The following is a 24,633-nucleotide window of genomic DNA, read 5'->3' as shown; positions in this document are numbered from 1 at the left end:
CATTTTTCCCCTAACCTTTTCACATGCATAATTCTCCCCCCACCTCACTACCCAGAAAGTCTACAACATAAACCAGTTATCCCATGTTGTGTTTGTATTCAGTGTCAGCACAATTGTTTCTACTTCCTGTTTAAAACAAACTTTACTAATGTCTATAACCACCTATAGAACTTAAACTGATATTACAAAGAGATAAAACCACACAGAGACATTTCTAAAAATATTTTAATGAAAAGGTCATCTTTCTGTAACATTTCATTATGCTACAAATGAAACAATTGAATTACAGACCACCTCTGCTGTCATAAAGATCAGAAACCATGTTTAAAACTGAATACTCAGGCTACCAATCCTCTCAGCACCTTGCGTTATCTGCATGCTTGCTACCATGCCAATTACTAATAGTATTGTCAGGAGTGTTTCAGATTGTGACATAACTCTTAAAAACCAAACTTTCTCTGTAGTCCCACACTAGATCAACTTTTTTTTGACCACGTGTTTCCTAACTTAGACATGAATATGAACACAGCTTTCAGACATGTAAACTGGGAGCAGTATCCCACAGGCCCAACAAAACCAAAGTCAGTCTCACTCTTTTTCACCCTTCCTACCAATGTGTTTTTGAAGAAATGACAGTGGAACCACATTAAGTAAAGTAACTTTATTTCAGAAAGGAAATGGACTATAGATGCCTTTTAAGAAAATGGATTTTTCCAAATCTATTAAGTAACCACCACTGAAAGACAGCTAACTTACTGGTAACTATGGTTTCTGTGAATTCAGTCCTGACTTAAGTGTCAAGCAAACTTGTTGATGCAGGATACCCCTGTGTGGGAAACATTTTGCAGATCTGTCCCCTGAAAATATTCTATTAAAAAGTAACCTGAATTAAGCAGTTTTCAAAAAAGCCCTTTCAGGGCGGCAGAAATAGCCCTTATGAGCAATCAGCAACATATTTTAATAGTAACCCAACTATTCTTTGCATGCTTTTTAAAGGAACATGAGTTGTCATACAGGCACCACCCTTTAATCCCAGCACTGGTGGACTGAGTTCCAGGCTAGGGCAACAGTGAGACCCTGTTTGTGTGATGGGTTAGGGGAGATTAAACACTTAACTGACTGTCCCTATTGGTCCACACAATAGTAAACTTACACTCTAGAGAACTTTGAGGAAGACAATTGTTCTGACAACTGTGAAAGTTCCTAGTTTTCCCTAGTGTGGGAACAGCTTAGTAAAGTCATACATCAAAGACTACATACATTTTCAAAAGCCAACATGACTTTCCCTTATTGAAAGCTTTCTCTTAGAACAGTGAGTTGCACACATGGAGAGGCCACATCTAGCTCATGACAAACACCCACGGCACTGTAGACTGTATGTGCCTAAGTCTTAGACCTTGTTTAACAGGGTACCAAGATATAACTGAGCTTGAGGGTCAAGTCTCAGCTGGGACCTTCATTTGTGGGAAACCAACAGTGTCATAGGTTTTTACTGTGAGCTACAAACCTTACCCAGCCAGAAACCTTCGTATTTAAGGTGGTGGGAAAGACATTCCTCAGTTAGGCAGGTAGGGTTCTCATTCACCTGCAAATCAAAAAGATTACTCTTACCTTGCTTTACAAAAAAGTACTCTTTTAATTAGTGAAAAAAATCAAATTCAAGCCTTACCTAATGCTTATTGCCCTTCCTTGCAGGTCTAAATGCTAGACCTAGCGCCTGTGGCAACTAGCTCATTGATGTTCCAAAAGGCGGAGCTCCTTCCTGCTACTTTCTTCGACATTTCAGTTGCAATAAGCAGCTTTAACTAGCTTTTGGAAAGTTGCTCACTATCACCATAGTATCTTATGCCTCCACTTGTCTGTTGTTGAAGCTCTTGCTGCTGCCTTCTCATTCTTTATTTATGCTGACTTGTCCATACTCAAATGGCTGCTGAAGTCCTGTCTTAGTGGGTTTCCTTTGATCCAGTGCTTAAAAAGCACAACTTAGGTCCTTTAAAGCTGGGTAAATCGCTCAGGGCTTACTCTTCCACACTGTTCACAAAAACTAACTTAGTACAACTTATAAACAGGTCACATACAGATCCCACCTGATTATAGGTTGTAAACATTAACTTACTGAAAAATGTTTCACTATTATACTAATTCCAGAACATAAAAAGATGGTTAACATTACAATTGACCTCATTACATTAAAGGATACTGTCAAGGTTGTGTCCAACAATTTCACAAACAAAACCAGGAAATGTCAGCCTCCCCCATTCAATCTTTATTATATGAATAAAAGGACTTGAGACAATTTAGCTCAATTTTAATGTTTCCTAAGCATTTTGACCAGGTACCCAGGTTTAAGCTATGAACATTGACAGTGTCCATTCATATAACCACACTTTGTTATGAAGGATGTTTCTAACATGAGCCTATTTTCTACACTGCTTATGCACATATGTCCATTAACAAATGGAATGTTTTCTGTTACATTTATTGGTTTGAGTGTTTTCTGGAAAAACTGCAGTATTTGTGAAGACCAAAGTTCCATGCTAGCATTGCATGCATCCAAATATTAATAATGCACAAAGGCCCAGAAGTAGAACAAGAGAGCATATTGAAATACTAGCACGCCCCATCCCCCTTTTTATTGCTTGTTTAGTTTATACTTTAAAAACCAAGTAAAAATCTGAATTCAACGGTCAACTGCCAAAGAAATAACAGCAGGGCACATACTTAGGACTTGGACGAAATTGTTAAGCACTTGCTGGCGCAACAGTAGACATTTTTCATAGATATGACTTTAGTATCTAAAACTCTCAAACAGGGTCTCCAAACAAACTGTCACACCCAACATGATTTAGAATGAGATATATATACACAAAGAATAACCATGTGTTCTTTGGGGATTAAGGACTCAAGATGTTCCTAATTTGAATTCAGATATTTGGGGAAGTGAGGTGTTTGCATGGACAACTGTGTGCTACATCTTCTGCTGCTTTGTTTGGACGACACCTTACTATCCTTTGTTTCATCATCCAGCAGAATGAATACAGTATAAACAGGAAAGCATGCCAGCCAGTCAGGGTGACTTTTATTCCTTTGCTCTGAAAAGTTGTGTGTGTGGGGAACTTAACCAAGAAAAGTTACTAGACCAATGGGGCTCTGAGACCTTAAAATTTAAAAGCAGAAACAAACCAGGTACCACCAGTTTGCTCAGACACAGCAGACTTGGTGGTTCTATATAAAAAGTAAAAGACTGTTGATGGCATACATGTACCACCCTTGGTAAGTAGAGGGCAACATCAACACTTTATACCCCAAACTCTTGGCAGCAGTTTCAATGTGATCAAGGTCAGTGTGGAATGCAGATGTTCTTAACATGGCTAGGACTCAATAAATCTAATACACTAAAATCATGATTACATTGTGAAAGAAAATGCACAAAAACCAAACAGCAACGTTTGAGATCTTTTTCATTTGAAGGTAATCTTAATGCTATTAAAATTCACAAATATGCTATTTTTTATTACCCAATTCTAATTATCTAAAACACACATTGCAAACATACAAATATCTATTCTCTCCACATGTCAGCGCCCATTCATCATGGTTTTGGAAATGGGAAGAATAGATTCCCCTTAAATTGCAAGTCAGTAGGTGTTTCTTTACAGTTAACTTTAGCAAAATTCATACAAAATAGTGATTAACAATGATCTTCTTTACTTGTTAACTCACAAGGAAACACCTTCAAAACCGCATTTTGTTAAAGTTTCTGTACTAAAATGTAGAAAAACTGAACTACACAAATATTGAAAAGTTAAAAATTCCTTAATTTTTTATTCCTGGTACCACTACCACAATTTACAGGGCAATATACCTGATGTAATGAAAAGAAAAAGAAAAAGACAAAGCTACAACAGATAAAAGACCTCAGGAATGTACATCTAATTGACACTACATTGCATTAATCAATAGCTGCACTTTTTGCAAACTGTGGCTATGACAGTCCTGAACAAGAAGGGTTTCCTGTTTAAGCTGCAGTAACTTTTCTGACTATGGATCATCGTTCCTCCTGTGGCAGATTTTTACAGCTCCTCTAATGCATTTGGGACGACTGTCTCAAAGTAACCTGCAGCTTTCCTGACAACTCCTCGCTCTCTCTCCTGCTAAGAACTGTAGCCTGTTGAATAATACAGGATAAAAAAATTATTACACTCAGTGAACAGTTCCATATATTCTTTTTATCATGATTTTAAAAATGCAAATATACTTACCGTTTCTGTTTTGCTTTAAAACCTTCTGCTACCATATCCACCACTTCCACCTCCAGATCCATAGCCACCTGGAAATAACACATGCAGTTCTAAGTATATGGAATATGTTAACGAAGATGGCTCTGAAGAATTTTGATTTAAAAAAGACTTACCACCATAGGGACTGCCTGAGCTTCTTCCACCAAAACTGCCCCCTTTCATGGGTCCATAATTTGATTGCTGCTGTCCACTATAATTTCCAAAGTCATTATAGTTCCCACCACCATAGTTACCTGAAACGACAAATTCTTATTTGTAGTTTCCAAAATAATACCCCCGTAACCACTTAGACTACCGTGGCAGCAAATATTACAAGTATTTTTATGCAAGCATTAACTGCAATCTTAGGTCTTAAACTTCATGTATCAGAAGCGTAACTTACCTAATACTAATAAACAGGTAAAAAGAGGGACTACTAAGTGGAATCTGTCCAGAAAAGCACACTTCTAAGAAGCTTATAAATTTTATCATATAAAATAAACACCCACTTTTCCATATTTGTATCATAAACCAGTATGTAATATGATTTTGATGCACCTTTTAAAGCAGTAACACAAGACATGTTGTTAATCAGTCAGTCACATCAATTAGGTTCAAGTTTCTCCTGTAACACTGCCATGTAACTAACAACTGTGTGCAGTCCCTGGTAGTTAGTATATTACCAATATTTATTAATACAGTTAACACCCAAAGTATTCCAAGAGCTAATTTGCCATACTATTTATTTAGTAAGTGTAAGTATTCAAACAATTTGCACATGTCATTTACCCTAGTTTAAAAATACTAAGAGTTAAAGAAAAAACTCAGCCGTGAGCCAAAGTTTAAAACTTCCCTTGTAACTTACTAAACTAGTAAATGTACATTTCACTATACTAAATAGTAAACCTTGCCAATTTACAGTATCTACAGACACTGCAAAACTTTAAAAAAAAAAAATCAAATACCTAGTGTGGTACCATCTATGTACAGTCCCAGCACTTGGGAGGTGGGTACAAGAAAGCTCAAGGCCAGAGGCCAATACAGTCTGAAGCTTGCTGGGCTGTGAGATGGAATAAAAGGTCCTATTTGTGATGATGAAAATGTTCTGGGAATAGTGATTATAAAATACTGTGAATATGCTTAAAAATATTGAATTGGGGGCTGGAGAGATGGGGGGGTCAGTGGTTAAGGGCAATTACTCTGCCAGAGGTCCTGAGTTCAACCACACGGATGGCTCATAATAATAGGATCTGATGCCCTCTTCTGGTGTGCCTGAAGACAGCTACTGTGTAACTCACATAAAAATAAATTAATCTTTAAAAACAAAACAAAAAAGCATTGAATTGTACATTAGAAACATCCGGACTAACCTGGAATTCAAAGACCCTCCACTGGCACACTCACCTTCAAAATGGTTTTCTAAATGTGAAACATGTATACAGTGCTTGTATTTCCACTACTTAAAAATAATGGCTGCGGCTACGGCCTCTCAGGGTTAAGTTGTACATTTACATGGATTAAGCTGTGTTACAATATAGCTATTATTAACAGTTACCACTTTTTTTTTTTTGCTAGTTTGCATTTAATCCAGAAATCTATAACTTACCTCCACCAAAATTTCCTCCTTCATTGTAACCATCATATCCTCCTCCACCACCACCATATCCACCACCTTGGTTTCCATATCCCGGTCCACCACCTCCATAACCTCCTCTACTACTGTAACCAGGACCACCACCATAGTTGCCACCTGCAAAGAAGGCCACACAGAAAAAAATGTTCAGGGGGACCAAACAGTTCTAGCTTTACTATATACTATAATATATACTATATACTATTTACTATATACTACTATATACTATAAATGGCAATAAACCTCTAACACTCTATAATCTAGTCACGGAGATAATCTTGACTGGTAAAACCTTAAAAGATTGGTGGTTTTGTTTCTTTTTAAAAAGGCAGTCTTCAATTTTGCCCTGGAAAATATAGCCTCACACAAAGCCAATTTTAATTTTAGCTTTACTGCTGGTACAAAGATCTTACTAACCAAAGACAACTAATTAATATTTTACCTTCCATCCTTGGAAGAAGCTTCCTATTCAGTAGTACTAGTTAGAAACTGTATTTCATTGATCTACTCAAAAGTTAAGGGATTAGAAGGTAAGACATTTTTAATGTGACTGTTAAAACTGAAATATGTCACCTACCACGTTTGTTCTAAGTCCTACAAGCTAGCATTTGAGGCCATGTATGTGATTCTCAGCAATACAGAAATTAAAAAGACTGAAGTTCAGTAAGACTTACCATCACCTCCAAATCCATTATATCCACCATCACCACCTCCGTAACTACCTCTGCTGCCACCACCTCCACCACCATAGCCTCCTAAGGAAAAGCAAGATTTAAATTAAAATTGCATTTTCAACTTATGTGTAAATTTGATACACTAGCATATATAACAAGTACACCTTACCTCTTCCACCAAAGTTTCCTCCACGACCAAAGTTTCCTCCACCACCTCCAAAGTTTCCTCCACGACCCATGAAGTTGCCAGATCCACCTCCACGACCTGTATGTAACATGGTTGGAGTAAAAATTTCAAAATCTACCCAAAACTGTTTACGCCTACTATTTTCAGTGTATCTGATCCTACTCACCTCTCTGTGATCCAGCAGACTGCATCTCTTGTTTAGAAAGGGCCTTTTTCACTTCACAATTATGCCCATTAATAGTGTGGTATTTCTGAACTATAGTTTTTTAAGTCAAAAACAAAAGAAAAGTTATTTTTTTGTTTGGAAAGCCATGTAAAAGTGAACCCTTTATCACCATGCAACACTGTTAGGATGGGAGACCAAGAAGAGAATGAGGATACTCTAGAAATGTTTCCTGATCTAGAAAAACAGTTCTCAACTTATAGGTTGAATCACATCAGATATCTTACGTATCAGATACAAAGAATTTATAACAGCAACAAGTAGTTATGAAATAGAAATGAAATGAATTTTTATGGTTGGGGTCACAACATGACGAACTGTATAGAGTCAGCATTAGGACGGTTGAGAACCACAGACTAAAGAGTATATAACAAAAACTAAAATATCTTTTCGAAATTATCAACAAGTTAATAAATTGTTACTTACCAACAATTTTATCAACTGTGTCATGATCATCAAAAGTTACAAAAGCAAATCCTCTCTTTTTCCCACTCTGCCTGTCTTCCATAACTTCTATGGTTTCAATCTTGCCATACTTTTCAAAGTAGTCTCTCAGATTATATTCTTCTGTATCCTCTTTAATACCACCAACAAAAATTTTCTTCACCGTTAAATGGGCACCAGGCTTTACAGAATCCTACAAGTAAAATAATTTTAAGTCAAAAAAACCAAACCGAAACAGTTCCAAGTATTATACAACATGTTATTAATATACCTCTCTAGAAACAGCTCTCTTTGGTTCCACCACACGCCCATCGACCTTGTGGGGCCGAGCACACATTGCAGCATCCACCTCTTCAACACAAGAGTAGGTCACAAAACCAAAGCCCCTGGAACGTTTTGTTTGGGGATCTCTCATTACCTACAGAATAAATAGTTCAAAGTATTATTAAATAGTCCTATGGGTCCCCATCCCTTAAACCATTTTACCAAGGACTCACCACACAGTCTGTAAGTGTGCCCCATTTCTCAAAATGTTCTCTTAAGCTATCATCTGTGGTTTCAAAGCTCAGACCACCAATAAACAGCTTCCTCAGCTGCTCTGGTTCCTTTGGATCATGGCCCTGAGGAAAAAAGATCAATATAGTTATTTCTTGGAGAAAATGAACTTCAAGTTCTATGTGTCTCAAAATCTGTAACATCGATATCCCATCCAATTAAAAAATCTGCTCCATGCTGGGCATTATAGTACACAACAGTTAATCTCAGCATTTGGGAGACAGAGGCTGGCCTGGACTATATTCAGTTCTTAAAGGCCAGTATGAGGTACGTGATAGTGAATAGGCTGTTTTAAAAACAAAGAACCCCACTAAAATGGTATCCAGGGTCCCCCAAACGGTCCCATTTTTAAAAAAAATTTTAATGCTACAACTAAAAAGTTTAGATTATTTCAGGGGTTTGTAACAAGTCATTCACTAGTAAAATAAACCCCAAAGCCTCAGCATTATTCAACCCACGCCATTTCCACTGTCCTCCATCTGCAACACCAACAAACTTTCATTTTAAAACATCATCTACGAAATGCAACTTAAAAGCTTACACACAATGGCAAATTAAGAGAAATTCAGATTTCCAGCTAATCAGTTATTAAAAGACATTCCTAAGCAAAATAGGCATATCCCACAAAGAACAAAACACAGCCAAGACTTAACCCCATAATACCTTGTGGGAACGAAGAGGGTAGGTAGGTGAGGGTTTTGAGGCAGGCTCTCAAGGCGGGCTAAGTTAGCCTTGAACTTACTAGGATAACAGGTGTGCACGCACCATTCACACCTGGTTCCACTACTTAGCTATCTGTAATCAATTTACCTTGGTTATACCCATTTACATCACAGTTTTAAGTAATTGGAATGGAGACCTACATTCACAAGCATGTAATTTGGATTTATAAGCTGTAGAATATACTGCCTGACCAAAGGAATTAGGAACAAAACCGTAACCAAGAGACTTATAAAATATCTAGCCTGTGGTTTTCTTTTTAAGGTTTTACTCTCGAGTGAACCGCTTTTAATGAACGCATTAAACAATTCAACAAAAGCCCTTAAAGGGGACTCACTTCTACATTTAAAACGTCTTCCATCTTCTAGAAATATCAGTGTTATAACATTCAATATTCAAAGACAGCCACATACCAGAAACCCGCTAAATGACCAACTACCCGAATAATTCATTTAGTCCCATTTAGTCAAGCCTCGCACAAATGAATTTGAAAATACACAAAAGCAACATTCCTATACACACAAACTGCATAATCGTGGTATTTTTGAGTGTGGTCGCAGTTCTCTAAAACCAAAATACAGGAAACCATAATCCGGGCCAATCCGAAGTGTGAGAAAAGAGATCAATAAAAAATATTAAGCTCCAAATAAACCCTTAACTACATACACGCAAACCCCGAAACGGTTAAGACTTCAACCACAGGACGCTGTAAATACTCTTATTCCAAATACTAAAGCACAAGCAGCGGGTTAGGAAGCACCTTAAAGCAGCAAGCTTTTCAGTAATGTATCCCCAAATGAGCGCTGAGAAAATCCGGCCAGAGTACTGCGCGGATTGTCATCACCCAGAAGGCCCGCCAAGGCCTAGATCCGCGCCGGCAGCACCCCAGCGGAAAGCACCGCGCCCGGAGCCTGGAGGCCATCTGCGGCATTTTCTGCCCGGCCGCCTCCCGCCGTTCCCTCCAATCCCGCGCACTCCTTCTTGGTGGCGTAGCCAGGCGGCGGCCATTGCGGGCCAATGCGCCATTTCGTAACGCGGCGGCGGCGGATCAATGTCAATGTGGCCGCCGCCCGCCTGCTCGCTCGCCCGGATGTGCTCCTCCCCTCCCCCACCACCTCCTCCCAACCGCTCCCGCGGAGGCCCGCCATGCCGCCCGGGGCCTCGCTGGTCAGGCCGCGCAGCCCGAGGGCTTCTCGCCCGGCCGCGGACCCACTCCCCGGCTGCGCCCCGTCTTCGAGGGCTGCTACTGCGGCCGACCGAGAGGACCAGGCCGACGGAGGGCCTGGATGAGGCCACCCGGCCCGCTCCCCTCCCCCTCCCACCGCCCTCAGCGCAAAGCGCGGGACGATCGTCCCGGTTTCCCCCGGCCTCCCCGCTCCCATCGAGCCAAAGCCCCCCCATGCCGGCAACTACCCAGCAACCCCCCGCTCTCCCCCTAATACCTCCTCCCCCCGGCGGCGGCGGCGACGGCCGGAGTCAGGCTGGGGGCGACCGGGCGGCGGTTTTACCTCCATTTTGAGACCGGACTCGCCTCTTCCAACTCGAGTTCAATATGGGACCGAGAGGAAGAGGCGGGGCTAGTAATCACGTGATGTGCTATCCGCGCGCCGCCCGCCCATCGTGGGCGGAGTCACGACGAAGCGGAGCGCGACTGGACCAGTGGGTTGGCGGGCCGAGAGTGGAGAGCAGGGATTGGGCCGCCAGCGGGAGCGCGCGCGCCTCGCCAACTTCCAACGCAGCGCCGCCCTCGCCGCGGTTCGCGCCCCGCAGCTACGCTTACGTCAGCTACAGCTCGACCAATGGCGAGCGCCCACGTCGGGAGAAAGCCGCGTGACCGCGCGTCAGCTTAGAGAAAGGCCTTTCCCTTTCTTCTAGCGACTCTCGCCCCTCCCCCGCGTGCTTCTGTGTCTCCATTTCCCGAGTTCACCCCACTCCAGTGCAAGATGGAAAGTCATGCTTTTCTGACTTGATACTTAAAGGTTGTAAGAAAGCCGATTGACCCCTTCGCCTCCCTTGCGGGTTCCTAAATGTTGGGAGCCGAGGTGTGGAAAATGTAGCTGTGCCGCCTTCTTGGGAGACCCACACTGCAAGTTGCAATCGGGCACGTTTCACAGGCCGCAAAATGCGCCTGAGTTAATGAGATTTTCACCCTAGGCAGCTTGCACATTTAAAAAAAAATTAAGACAGGAAGAAGTACAACCACTTGTTTTGGGTACAGAGTTTAGAGAATGGATCGGTTTCCAAAGTTTCTAAAAGGCTTGTGACCATATAGGTTACCTACCTGTTGGCTAGAGATTTGTATCTTATTTAATGTGGTCATCTGTTTCAAGTTTTGTTGTGCAGCATATGAATGAAATAAGTCGGATCATTTTTTTGCTTAGCAAAGGGATCTGGAATCATTTGGGCTTTAGTTTATCAAATAAAAGCGAACGTAGGATTGCGGTGAGGTCCTTTTCATTTGGGTTTTACAGGATTAGGTGGTCTCACAAGAGCCATTATAAGGGTCCAGCATTCGCCGAAGAATAACTCCCAGACTCATAGTATGTAAATGCAAAGAGTTTTATTCTGCAGAAGTCCAACATGCTGGCCTCTACCATTACCAAAATAAAGCCTGAAATGAGGTCACAGGCCCAATTTAAAACACCTCAGTGGAATCCCAGGGTAGGTGGGCTTTGTCTTACTCTTCTCTCTAGGTAGTCCAGAACCATTATTGGAGTGTGGTGGCTAGACACAGTTGCTAAGGAATCCCGGGGTAGGTAGGCTGTGTTTTATGCTATCTCTAAAGACATTCCATTACTGGGGCATGGAGGCTGGCTGGAAACTGCTGATCCATTGTCCTTGTTTGAGGCCAGGTAGTGAGGCAGTTTCTGACTAGCTGCCTGAGGCCTGGGTTTTTAGGCCTAGTCTACTTAACTGCTAATTTGAAGCCTGTCGTGGAATTAGCCTAGCCTTCTCACCATAACTGTAAATTAACAATCTACGGATTTGCCAGCTGTGGCATGGAACATTTTTAGCCTACTCTGAAGGCAGAGGCTGATGTCTCTGGCCTCGGTGGAGTTTCAGGGAACCAGTGCGACCCTGCCTCAAAAGAAAAAAAAAAATGTGTAGATATCCATTTAAAAGTTATTGGGGAGGAAGAAAAGCACAATTGACAAGCCGCCTTTTCCTGCAACAAATTGCATATTTTAACACTCTGCATAAGAAACTCCTTTGCAATTTATCTGTCTCTCCCTGTGAAAGATTAGAAAAGGATTCAGATGGTGGCACACGCCTTTAATCCCAGCACTCAGTCATGATACCTGCAAAATGGGTGGGTGACATAGCCCCTAATCCCTCAAACCCACAGCACTTGGGGAGCGGAAGTGGGAGACTGAAAAAAATCAGAACAGGCAAATGTGGTGCCTCAGGACTTTGATCACAGCAATCAGGAGGCAGATGCAGAAGGATCTGGGCGGACCAGGCCAGCCTGGTCTGCAGCTCTGCAGACCTTGTCTTGAAAAAGTACAAGGACATTCGAGGCTACAAAGTGGGTTGTGAGGCCACCCAGGGCTACACGATACTCTGGCTTTCTGTTGCTGTAATAAATGCCATGACCAAAACCAACTTAGAAGAGGAAAGCATGTTACACTTCCAGGTCACGGTCATCATTGGAGGAAATCAGGGCAGGAAGAGATCATCAGGAACTACAGCCAATTGTTGGCTGGCTTGCTTTTTTTTTTTTTTTTTTTTTTCCCCGAGACAGGGTTTCTCTGTGTAGCCCTGGCTGTCCTGGAACTCACTCTGTAGACCAGGCTGGCCTCAAACTCAGAAATCCACCTGCCTCTGCCTCCCAATTGCTGGGACTAAAGGTGTGCGCCACTGCCCGGCGGCTTGCTTTTTTAAGATGGTTTTGAGAGACCAAATTCTTGGGTTTAGACTCCATCTTACAAAACCTGACATATAAATTTAAACTCAAACAGGCCAGTACCTAGCTCCAGTTTCCAGGCTACCCTCAAGAAGCCCTGCCCTTCCAGATTAGTTCCCCAACAAATCAAGAACTAGCACCCGTTTCCAGGTGCTAGTTTCCCCCCCAACAAATCTACACCTCCGAGTTACAAGCCTGCCCCTGCCTAATAACCACCAATTAAAAAAAAAAAAAAACAAAAACAAAAACCGCCGGGCGGTGGTGATGCACGCCTTTAATCCCAGCACTTGGGAGGCAGAGGCAGGCGGATTTCTGAGTTCGAGGCTAGCCTGGTCTACAGAGTGAGTTCCAGGACAGCCAGAGCTACACAGAGGAAACCCTGTCTCGAAAAACCAAAAAAAAAAAAAAAAAAAAAAAAAAAAAAAAAAAAAAAAAGAAAAAAAAAAGAAAAACAAACAAACAAACAAAACAAACAAACCAGAAGTTAAGTTTATGGTTTGTCTCCCAGCACCATCCGATTACGCTAAAGGCCACAGTATCACCCCAATTAGATGCTTGCCAGGCTAGAAACACTCACTGCTTTGCTTGCTTGCCATTTTCTATAAGACCTTGTCCTATTGAGTGTTGGGGGCTTTTCTCCACCAGAACTGCCAGGTGAGTTTGCAGGGTGTTACGCCCCAAGCTCCAGCTTGTGAATAAAGACTCTGGTGTAATTGCATTGGAACAGCTCCTGATTGGTCTTTCATGGTTCTTGAATACTTCTTGGTACTACATTTTGGTGCATGTGCCTGGAGGTTCCTCATGGCTTTAAGGACTACCGGTCAAGAGGGTGATGCTGGCAAATCCAGTCTAGGCCTGTCTATATGTGTGTTTGTAGCGTTATGATAAAATTCCTGTTTCCTGTTTGTACGCTAAATCTGTCCACATAGTCTGAGCAGTGAAGCACTTTGGTTCCACACAGTGTGGTCTATGTTGTTGTTTGTAAACTCTGAGTGGTGCCACATCTGTAAATCTGTTCTGGAAAAAGGCCTTGCTTGACTTTATGGCCAAGATGCAGTTAAGATAGGTGTATCAGGGGGCCATGGCAGTACAGAGCCAAGAGTCCTGAGCCTCAATCTAGGGTGGGCGTGGGCTTGGAGAGCCAAGGGCACCGCACCAGTCTGATTTACTTTTGTCTCTTCCTGACAAGGAGGAAGGGATGAGTTTCTTTTCTTGTGATCACTACCTTCTAGTTGTTTCTCCTTTCTGCCTGATAGAGAGGAAAGGTCAGATTTGTGTTTTTTGTGTTAAGGGATGAGGTTTTTTGTTTGTTTGTTTGTTTGTTTGTTTTTTGTATGAGTGCTACTTTCTGGTTCTTTCTCCTTTCTGCCTGATAAGAGGAAAGGTCGGATTTGTGGTTTTGTGTGTAAAGGGATGAGTTTCTTTTTTATATGAGTGCTACTGTCTAGTTGTTTCTCTTTTCTGCCTGATAGAAAAGGTAGAACTTTGTTTTTGTGTATTATACTTGGGTTCCTCCTTATGAGGTGACTTTGACGGACATATTAACATTTGAGTTAACAGGAAGGACAATATTTTTCCCCTTTATTTATTCACTTTACATCCTGGTCGAAGCTCCTCCTCATCTCCCAGTCTCCCTCACATAGTCCTTCCCCTCACTTCTCCCCTTCTCTGAGAAGGAGGAGGCCCCCACTGGGTACCAACTCACCCTCGCACATAAGTCTCTGCTGGACTAGGCACTGAGGCCCGACAAAACAGCTCTGCCACTAGGTGAGCTACCGTGCCCAGCTATTTTCCTGCCTTTTCCCCCCTCTTTTTCCTAAAAGTACCTCCATAGGGCCCAATATATCCTAGACATAACTAGCCCTGCTCCAGCTCTCGATTCTATACCACACACACTCAAACCTTGTCAAATCTTGTCTTCTGTCAATCCCTGTAGCCCTAACTTTGAAATGAGGGCGTGTAGGATGGGGTGTGGAGCCAGGAGAGGGGGTGCTAGGGTGGGGTGGATGGCCTATAGACTTTATGTAAGGTTATTTCAACTTCTTTCATTTCACAAGGTACAGAAAAAAAAATTTTTTTTTTGAGACAGGCTCTCATTATGCAGTCCTGACTTGTTGAAATTCATTATGTAGACCAAATTGGCCTAGAACTCAGAAAGATCCATCTCCCTATGCCTCTAGAGTGCTGAGATTAAGGGTGTGTGCCACTAAGCATAACCTAGAAAATAATTAGCCGCACAGTGGTGGCGCACGCCTTTAGTCCCAGCTCTTGGGAGGCAGAAGCAGGTGGATTTCTGAGTTCGAGGCCAGCCTGGTCTACAGAGTGAGTTCCAGGACAGCCAGGGCTACACAAAGAAATCCTGTCTCGAAAGACAACAACAACAAAAAACCCAACAACAACAAAAAAAAAGCCCTCCCCCCAAAGAAAATAATTAACAACAAAAATAGTTTAAGATGGAGTTTTATGCAGTCTAAGCTGGTCTTGAGCTCATTGTGTAACTGAGGGTGACCTCAAACTTAGAAACTATTTTTTTAAAGCAAACTAGAGTAAGCACCAAGAGATTTTTAGCCACCTAAGTGATGGCTGATTTAAATTTTCCATAACATTTTCTTTATATAATTGTGATTAAAAAATAAGATGCAAATTATTAGGGAAGCTATTAGCCATGGAATTTGCATAAAACTTTCAAATAAAAATTCCCATTTTTTTTAACGATCACTTTGAACTTGATCCTGTGACTATATTTTAGTATTGAGTTTTATGGTTGAAATGGCTTTATGCAGTTTTTGATTCAGACTTTTTAATGATGAGTTCCTCATATTCTGAATACTCATTATCATTGAGGGACTGTGATCACATAAGTGGGTAATAAAATATTTAAAACCATTTTACATAGCCATTCAAATTTACAATTATAATTATATCTAAAGAATCAAACAACTCTTTCTTTTATTGACAAATGTAATGTCATTTCATATGATAATGCAAATGGGTTTTAAACCCAACAGGAATTTTATATTAATATTTCTACATTGAGCCAGACATAGTATCAGCACACCTGTAATCCTAGTTCTTGTGAGGCAAAGATAGAGAGATCATTCCTGGTTATATGGTAAATTCAAGGCCAGCCTGGGCTACTTGAGACCCTGCCCCAAAATTTTTAACTTAAATTTACATCAAAATGCTAGCTTTCAGAATTCATTTGCACTAACAACAAACAATCTAAATGTCATTAAAAGGGCACTGTGAGTGTGCCTGTAGTTCAGTGGTAGTGTGCTTGTCTACTATTTGCAAGCACCAAAAAAATTAAAAAATGGCTAAAAAAGGCATTGCCTTCTACAAAGAAATAGAAACTGTCATTACGTAGTCTGACAAACACTAAGAGAATTTCATGGAGTCGAACCCATCAGAAACTTTACCCATTCAGCCCTGCTCTCCCTTATAGACAGCCCAGCCCAGTGTACATAAATCCTGGGCACCTGGCTTACAAATGCATGCCTTGGCTCTAGCATCTGGTCTACAGCAATCACTAGGATGCCTCAGTCGTAGTCAACTCAGAGCTGTGCATACTCAACAAGCACCCTGCTAAACCAATTGAGCTACATCCCCAGTCCTAATTCCTGTAACCACTTTAAGAGTTAAATCCTGTTATTATTCTCATTCCTTTTAGGTAAGTAACCTAAGGGAAGTTGACTGAATTCACCAAGGGGACCTCAGACTCATTCTGTAGATGAATATGATTTTGAAATCCACCTGCCTCTGCCTCCCAAGTGTAGGGATTAAAGCCATGCACCACCACTGCCCAGCCAAGGTTATTCTCCTTACATGGCTAGTTCTGGACCAACATGGGATGTATGAGACCCCTGAAACTATGAAACTAAACCAGAGACAAAAATCAAATGTGGTTATTTAAATTTTTTTCATTCTTGACATTTGATTACTTTAACAAATGTCTATGAAATTGAGCATGTCGTTTACTCCCTAGGGGTCTCGGGTTTTTGTTTGCTTGTTTTGCTGTGCTCATTTCTCGAGCCCCAAAAGACCACCAAGGAGTAGATTCCAATGCAATCTCACTAGAGGGTTGTTTTTTTTTTTTTAAACAAGGTTTCTCTGTATAGCCCTAGCTGTCCTGGAACTCACTCTGTAGACCAGGCTGGCCTTGAACTCAGAAATCCACCTGCCTCTGCGTCCCAAGTGCTGGCTGGGATTAAAGGCTTGCGCCACCACTGCCCGGCTAGAGTCTTTATTCAAGCTTGAGCTTGGGTCTTATTGTCATCATTGACCCAGCAGGGTGGAAGGGTGAAGCCCCCAGCCCAGTTTCAAGCAGTCATTTATAGAGATAAATAAATAAGCAAGGGGGTTTCCAGCTTGGCACACATCTGATTAGGGGTCTATTATGGAATTTGTTGCCCACTAAAATGATTGGCTGGTGCTGAGAGCCAACGCATAAAGTGAATATCTTTAGGTACAACTGTAACTTCTGCTTTCCTCCTGACTGGTGGTTGTTAGGGAGTCACCTGGAGACTTGTGCCAGGTGCAGGCTTGGTGGTTAACTCCAGTTCAGCCTTAGGTCAGGTTCTCCAAGATGGAGCCTAACCCAAGATGGAGTTGGTCTGGTCTCTCAATTTCTCTGTGTAGCTCTGGAACTTGCTCTGTAGACCAGGCTGGCCTCAAACTCACAGAGATACATCTGCCTCTTGTCTCCCTTGTTGGAACTAAAGGCATGCACATCACCACCTGGTGGGATGTCAGTTCTTTTGAGTGACTATAATTCCCTTCCAAATGATGAAGTACCATGTAAATTTAAGCTTATCATCAAATAATTGTTGAACTGGATAACTGGAAAGAATTCTGCACCTATCGTGTTTCAGTTCACTGCTATTTTGATTATGTTTTTCTTTTAAATTTCATGATTAAAAATTAAATATGAAAGAAACCTTAGAAATTATGTAGCCTAGCCCAAATCCTTTCTTAATTAACACATCATTTTAGTCTTCCAACGAACTAAAAGCATTTATTACTTGTTCCTCTGCTCTTGACTTTAAATTCATATAGCCCTCAAAATTCTAGCAGATAGTTCACATGAATAGAAGAAACAGGGCTAGGCTGTCAATTGGTAGAATTGGGTGTGACTTCAAGTTCTGGCCTTGATTTCCCAGTGATGATGGATTTGTAAATTTAATTGTAAAGGGAATAACCCCTTTCTCACCTAAGATGCTTTATGTCAACATATTTTATCACAGCAACAGTGATCAAACTAAGACACACCATAATTATCACCTGAATAGCTGGTTAAGATACATTTTCACTTTGTTTCTATTTTCATTTTAATTTGTGCTACCCAGAATCAAAGTATTCATGTATACAGTGGGTGGCCAAGTATATGCTTTCTGCTATAGCAAACAGTCAACTTTGAGCTGATTCTCTTAACTTTTGTCATCAGCAAAGCATTAAGTAATGAATTTGGTATTAAATATAGTTGTAGAGGCCTGTCCCTCTGGCATAGCTGTAGCCATTTTGTTCCATGCCTGCTAGCTATTTCATATTGTTGTGTAGAAACTTAAGATTAAAAAGAAGCTCTGATTTCGGTTTTAAACTCAAACATTAACTTCCCTCAGGGACACATCCCGGGAGAAGCACATTTCAAAGACTCAAACAAACATTCCAGGAAGAAAGACCCAAGATAGGAGTTTATTAGAGAGATGGGCCCTTAACACAGTAAACCTGGGTAAACAGAAGCCACTTAAGCTGACCCTCTTTGTTGTAAAAAATAAGGTGCAAATTTGAGTTACTTAGAAACCAGGCCTGGAAATGGAAACTGGGCCTGGGAACGACTGTTTGAAATCCTTTATGGTTACTGTCTAAAAAATAATTAACTGTCCTTGTGAACTTGGTAAAAATGGTATATAAGCTGCCCTTAGCTTTAATTCGAGGTTCTTCTTGCCTGCATGCAGCAGAACCCCAGTATACTGGTTATCATCTTATCATCAATAAACCTCATGCTATTACAATGAATCCCATCAGTGAGTGTTTCTGGAGGAGTGTGTCCCCTGGTTTTGGATCTTTAGTTGCTGTAATGTGCCTCTGTCTCCCTCTGAGTGCTTGGATTAAAGGTATTCACCATCACTGCTATACTGAAATTTTTATTGTAGAAAAGCTTTACTTGTTATATTTTATTCTCATGTTATTTGTTAACAAATGATTTATTTCTATAATATAGTCATTATGAAGAGCTCCATACTCTTGGGAGACCCTTCCTCAAGCCTCCGGAAATCGCGACCACCCAAAGATCACAAGAAACCATACCTGGATGCAATCAGCAGAGGTTTATTAGGGAAAGAGCTGGCAGCCAGCGGTCTGACCAGGTACTCGAGCTGGAGTCAAGGTCCGACCTCCTCGGCCAGTCCTCGGAGGGTTTTAAAGGGAAAAACCACAAACCAGGGGAGTGGGAAGGGGGGTGAGGGGTTGTCAAAGATACAAAACATGAAAACAGTGGAACAATTCAGAGGTACTCACTCTAAATGATTAGTGTCATGTGGAAATCGCCCTGCATTCTTCTCAAAAATGTGGTTTTTACCATGCCATTGTGCCCTATCCTGCCATTTCAGATTACTATCTTTACTTTTTCCGGCTATAGGGCTATAGCCCCACCTAGGTGGTAGCATCTTTATCTGTAATCAGGAATGTCTTCCTGCCTTGGGCGAGGCTTGAGGAATGTAATCCAGCAAGTGTCCTTCACCTGGAATGTGAAGGCCTGAAATCTTATTTTCAGTTCCGAGTTCTGTAAGGCGAAAAATCTACACATATTTCATAAAATGGCCTTTATAATTTTTCACTCTACAATTAAATATTGAAGTGCTCTCTTGAATAAGACATGTCACTATTAGAAATATGTGCTGAGCCGGGTGGTGGTGGTGCACGCCTTTAATCCCAGCACTTGGGAGGCAGAGGCAGGCGGATTTCTGAGTTTGAGGCCAGCCTGGTCTACAGAGTGAGTTCCAGGACAGCCAGGGCTACACAGAGAAACCCTGTCTCAAAAAAAAAAAAAAAAAAAAAGAAAGAAAGAAAGAAAGAAAGAAGAAGAAAAAAAAAGAAAAGAAAAAGAAAAATGTGTTGGAAGTTGGGCGTGGTGGCACACACGCTTAAATTTCAGCATTTGGGAGGCATAGACAGGAGGATCCATGTGATATCAAAACCAGCCTCATCTACATAGTGAGTTCTAGGACATCTAGGACTACATAGAGGGACCATGTTTCAAAACAAACAAACAAATAAAACCACAAACCAAAAACAACTAAGTAAAACCACACTAAAGGAAACCTGTTGGGGTAACTTACTCCCACACATTTTGTATCAACTTGCTGTAAAAACTGTGTTTTTGTATTCTCATGCTTGGCCAGCAGAGCTGCAGGCTGCAGGATACATAAATGTTTGTCACTTCCTCAGCAGCCCCAAAAGAGGATTCTCTGAGATTACCATGTCAAAAAGCAAGCTGCCATGGGGGAGGTCACAGAAGGTCACATTGCCCTCAATCTGGCCAAAAGGCAGCACTGAAATATGGACTTGAACATTGTCCTGCTGCTGCTTGGCTCTGAATGGGTAAACTGTGGACCCTCTCCCACTATGCTAATATCTCTTTTCTGTATAAGAAAGTAATGTGGTTTTGATAAATAAAAAGAATGTAGCAGCAAAACAACTGGGCAGAAGGACAGAGGCAGGAGACAGAAGCATGGACAGGAACAGAGCCAGGAGGTAAAGAGAGCCACATGGTAGGGACACATTGGCAGGGAAGTTGGCGTAAGTCTAGCTGGCTAGCTGCAGGACTGCCACAGCAAAAAGCCTTACACTCTACAGATTTCTCCATGTCTTTATAATAAAGACATGGAGACCAAACAGACAGCCCCTCCCCAAAAAATATGCCTTGAAATCCTTAAGCTAAATTCTGTGACAAACAACGTCAGTCTTGGACATATTTTTATGACCACATACCTTTCACAAGTGAAAGGCGCTGTTTAGCACAGGGATGGAAAGGACAGCAAGCAGGCTATTTCTAGGTGCCAAGAATATCACATTCTTTCCGAGACATTTTTTATGTGATAGTAGAGGCAAGGAGAATGACATTAAAGTATTCCTAACTGTGTGGAACAAAGACTGTTTCTAAACTGTTAAAAGGCTAAATTTCTATATAGTGAAATGTATTTTGAAAACATAACTAAAATTAGATCTTTTTCTTGTCCCTTCTAGAACTTGTTTGTCTGGAGTTTAATGATTCTCAGGGCAGCTAAAGCAGCCATCTTCCCTTCCTGGCTTTCAATCAATTCCAGCATTAGATTCTGTACTGTTTCCTGTGTTGTGAGTTAGAATTATCTAAGCAACAAAGATAACAAGGTAGGAACAGTGTAGTTTCCTACTTCCAATTCTGTTTAAAAAATGGCAGTGGGTGGAAACTTAGAGACCCTAAGCCTAAGTTAAAAGTGTTTATATACATTGTCTAAATTAATCGTTTTGTTGGTCATTGGTAGGTTTATTATTTCCTTGGAAGATATAAAGTTATTGTGAATTAGAGAAGCTAAAGAATTGTTTATAATCATATAGCTAATAAAAGACTTAAAGTGAATTCGAGATCAAATTAGAAACTGAGAGAGTATGAGATGAACTGGTTTACTCCATAAGCAACTCCTGAGGTCTTGGCCCTGCCATACTGGAAAGCTACAGAGGCATCCCTGGGCCCTTGTGTAGGATGATAATGTTGGCTACCAAGCAGAAGCTTCTCTTTTCCTAAATGACAGCCATAACTGACTCAATAGACATGCAGAAAATACCATTAAAAAATGTAAGTTTCTAGGTATGGTGACACACATCTGTAATTTTAGTGGTCAGGGGGGAAAATCAAGAGTCTAAGGCCAGTGTGGAATACATAGTGAGGTCAGATATCCAAAAAAAAAAAAAAAAGGTAAGATATAATATTGAATTCCTCTTTTACTTTTTGTTCATTTTAATTTTTTAAAAATTTAATTTATTTTTATTTTATTGCATGTGTCTGGGTGTTTTGTCCACATTTCATGTGCCATGTCCATGCCTGGTGCCTACAGAGGCCAGAAGAGGGCATTGGATCTTCTGGAACTGGAATTACAGTTGTGAGCCACCATGTGTGTGCTGGGAATCAAACCTGGGAACCTGGGTCCCCTAGAAGAGCAGCCAATGCTCTTAGCTGTTAAACCATCACTCTAAGCTCTCTCTCTCTCTCTCTCTCTCTCTCTCTCTCTCTCTCTCTCTCTCTCTCTCTCTCTCTCCTCTCTCTCTCTCTCTCTCTTTTTTTTTTTTTTTTTTGGTTTTTCGAGACAGCACTTGGGAGGCAGAGGCAGGCGGATTTCCGAGTTCAAGGCCAGCCTGGTCTACAGAGTGAGTTCCAGGACAGCCAGGGCTACACAGAGAAACCCTGTCTTGAAAAAACAAAACAAAACAAAACAAAACAAAAAGTTTGGCAGGAGAATTTTCAGTGTGTAGTTTGTATAGTTTGACACGCAGAACAATGCTACCACTTCCCGTCCGGAGGCCTCCAGCACTGGTGTTCTTCAAGCCGTTCCTTTTGGTCTTCCTATTTATAGGTTTTAGTGACAATTTTGGAATTTTGTTTTCTTTAAACATCACGGAAATATTATAATAGTATTGTTTCTTTTTTACTCCCAGGTATGGGATATAGGACTGCTTTAGGTGTCCACAGAGCCTGACTATGATTTCCCTCCTGCTCCAGCAGGGGCATGATTTTCCCAGCTACAGATATTTTCTGACATTTTGTGATACTTGGAATGCTGGGGAGTTTTCAGAGGGTATATAAATGTTAATGCCCTGAGAGGCATGGTGGGTTGCTGGTTGTTGTGGGTTGCTGTTGGTTACGGTTTGTTAAGTAGTCGTGTGCAAAGAAGCAAGGAGATGAAGAAATTAGACATCCTGACATTGAGGATCAAACTTGTCCTAAGGAACTCACCCCTAACCAGCAGGAAGTAGTCTAAGAATAACGTCACCCCTGTCCACCCCATACTTTACTCAGGGGTCTCTTTCTATTCCTCTCTCTGTGTTTTTCTTTTTTATCTAGTGTTAGGGGGTTGAAACAGTGGAAGAAGGAAAAACCCACAAAATAGCAAAAGAGAGCTACATGTGCTGCCCAGACCTGGGGCTAAGCAGAATGGGAAATTGGATTTCATCTGCTGTAGAGAAAATGGTAGGAGCAGAGGATTTTTCTGCCCAAGATGCCGGGCAAAAAATGTATTGAGGCTGCTACCATTGGGATACCCTCTGCTTTGTACCTAGAGGGGATTTTCTGGGTTTTGTTGTTGTTGTTTGTTTGTTTCAAAAAAGTTTGAAAGATTGTCTGAGTTGTGAACAAAGCTATATCAGACCTGATGCAAGGCAGGTGTTGATAGAGACCTTGACATATAAAAATCCGTATACCAAATGTAAAAGTGTTGGACCATTAAAGGCATGAGCAGTGCCTATGGATAAGTACATAAGTCATATGGCCAATACTAGTTCTAACATGAACCATACTAATATCATAGGTCAAGCATAGCTAGAGGTCTGATATCAAAATATCCAGTGCTTCAATTGTTGGAAATACGGTCATTTGCTAAGCTTAGCTGACCAAGCTGCTAAGGTCTCAGATCTCAAAATGTTTGGTGCTTTAATTGTGGGAAATTCGGTCATTTGCAACAAAATTGTGAACAAGGCATCTCTAAGGGCAGTGGGTTTTCTAAATATAAACCAGAAAGAAGGCCTATGCTTCCAGGGGTGTGCAGCTGATGTGGCAGGGTTGCCTTTGGACCAATGAGTGTAGGTCTAAGAGAGATATCCAAGGCAATTTCTTACCATCAGAAAACAGCAGCTGGGTGGTGGTGGCGCACGCCTTTAATCCCAGCACTTGGGAGGCAGAGGCAGGCAGATTTCTGAGTTCGAGGCCAGCCTGGTCTACACAGTGAGTTTCAGGACGGCCAGGGCTATACAGAGAAACCCTGTCTCAAAAAACCAAAAAAAAAAAAAAAAAAAAAAAAAAAAAAGAAATTTATCTTAGATAAAACAAAGTGTGCAATGGCTTAAATGTGTGAGACTGAAAGGTCAAATAGGAAAGTGAAAGCCTATGTGGCTGTCATAGCCATAAATTTAGGGGGAAAGGATCTTTTACAACAGTGGGGTGCTCAGATTAACATTCCTGTAGTCCCAGACACAGCCTGTGGTGAAATAAGGAGTGGAATGGTAGGTGCTCCTGGAGAAGGTATTGCTATATGTCATCAAAAACAATCCCAGGCTGTGCCAATTGTCCAAACACAAGAAAAAAGAAAACACAGGGATTGAGTTTCCAAATTTATAAGGGTGGCTATTGATGAAGTACCAACAGTCCTACCCTTAAACTGGTTGACTGATAACACTGTGTAGGTAGATCAGTGGCCTTTAACTAAGGAAAAAATTACAGGCACTTGAGCAGCTTCAACATATAGAAGAGTCTACCAGCCCATGGATTTCCCCTGTGTTTGTTATAAAAAATAAATTGGGAAAATGGAGGATGTTAATAGATTTAAGAGCAGTGAAAAGAGTAAATTGACCAATGGGTCCATTATAGCCTGGAATTCCTTTATCTTTATTACCTAAGGCAAAGTCTGTGATAGGAATTGATATTAAAAATTGCTTTTATTTTTACTATTCTCTTGCATGAGCAAGATAGAGAAAGGTTTGCTTTCACAGTACCTACTTATAATAATGCTTGACCTGTAAAAAAGCTATCAATCAGTGGCAAGTTCTTCCACAGGGAATGTTAACTCATCTAACTTCATGTCAGTATTTTATGTAATAACTGCCAGGAATAATTCATAGGCAGTTTTCTCAATCCATTATTATTATACTGGTGGTATTTTTTTTCTTTTTTCCTTTTTTGGTTTTTGAGACAGGGTTTCTCTGTGTAGCCCTGGCTGTCCTGTAACTCACTCTGTAGACCAGGCTGGCCTCGAACTCAGAAATCCGC

At 41.2% G+C, this 24,633-nt stretch overlaps 1 protein-coding gene across 3 annotated transcripts; it reads right to left on the bottom strand.

The window, feature by feature from the left end:
- Nucleotides 1-207: 207 nt before the first annotated feature.
- Nucleotides 208-10,470, bottom strand: Hnrnpa3 (heterogeneous nuclear ribonucleoprotein A3). Of its 3 annotated transcripts, none has more exons than XM_034494288.1 (11): nucleotides 10,225-10,470; nucleotides 7,939-8,061; nucleotides 7,713-7,859; nucleotides 7,424-7,634; nucleotides 6,941-7,030; nucleotides 6,757-6,852; nucleotides 6,588-6,668; nucleotides 5,887-6,030; nucleotides 4,415-4,534; nucleotides 4,263-4,330; nucleotides 208-4,168 (listed from the first exon to the last, which is right to left on the bottom strand). In XM_034494288.1, exons 1-10 carry the CDS (start codon nucleotides 10,228-10,230, stop codon nucleotides 4,278-4,280), a joined length of 1,071 nt encoding a protein of 356 aa, XP_034350179.1. In that variant the 5' UTR covers nucleotides 10,231-10,470; the 3' UTR covers nucleotides 208-4,168; nucleotides 4,263-4,277. The 3 variants fall into 3 exon arrangements, with proteins under 3 accessions (XP_034350179.1, XP_034350175.1, XP_034350176.1); XM_034494284.2 differs by having other exon boundaries at nucleotides 10,159-10,311; XM_034494285.2 differs by having other exon boundaries at nucleotides 208-1,585; nucleotides 10,159-10,311.
- Nucleotides 10,471-24,633: the final 14,163 nt, after the last annotated feature.

The sequence above is a fragment of the Arvicanthis niloticus genome, chromosome 2 (genome assembly GCF_011762505.2).
Source record: "Arvicanthis niloticus isolate mArvNil1 chromosome 2, mArvNil1.pat.X, whole genome shotgun sequence".
Lineage (NCBI taxonomy): Eukaryota > Metazoa > Chordata > Mammalia > Rodentia > Muridae > Arvicanthis > Arvicanthis niloticus.
This window is presented reverse-complemented; position numbering and strand designations above follow the sequence as displayed.

What these genes read in the sequence shown, in the direction of transcription:
- Hnrnpa3 (XM_034494284.2), bottom strand. Translation starts at nt 10,230, where the DNA reads ATGGAGGTAAAACCGCCGCCCGGTCGCCCCCAGCCTGACTCCGGCCGT. An exon ending in GCCGCCGCCGGGGGGAGGAG is followed by an intron (nt 8,062 to 10,158) that starts GTATTAGGGGGA and finishes TTTTTTCCTCAG; the next exon opens with GGCCATGATCCAAAGGAACC. An exon ending in AGAGAGCTGTTTCTAGAGAG is followed by an intron (nt 7,635 to 7,712) that starts GTATATTAATAA and finishes TTTTACTTGTAG; the next exon opens with GATTCTGTAAAGCCTGGTGC.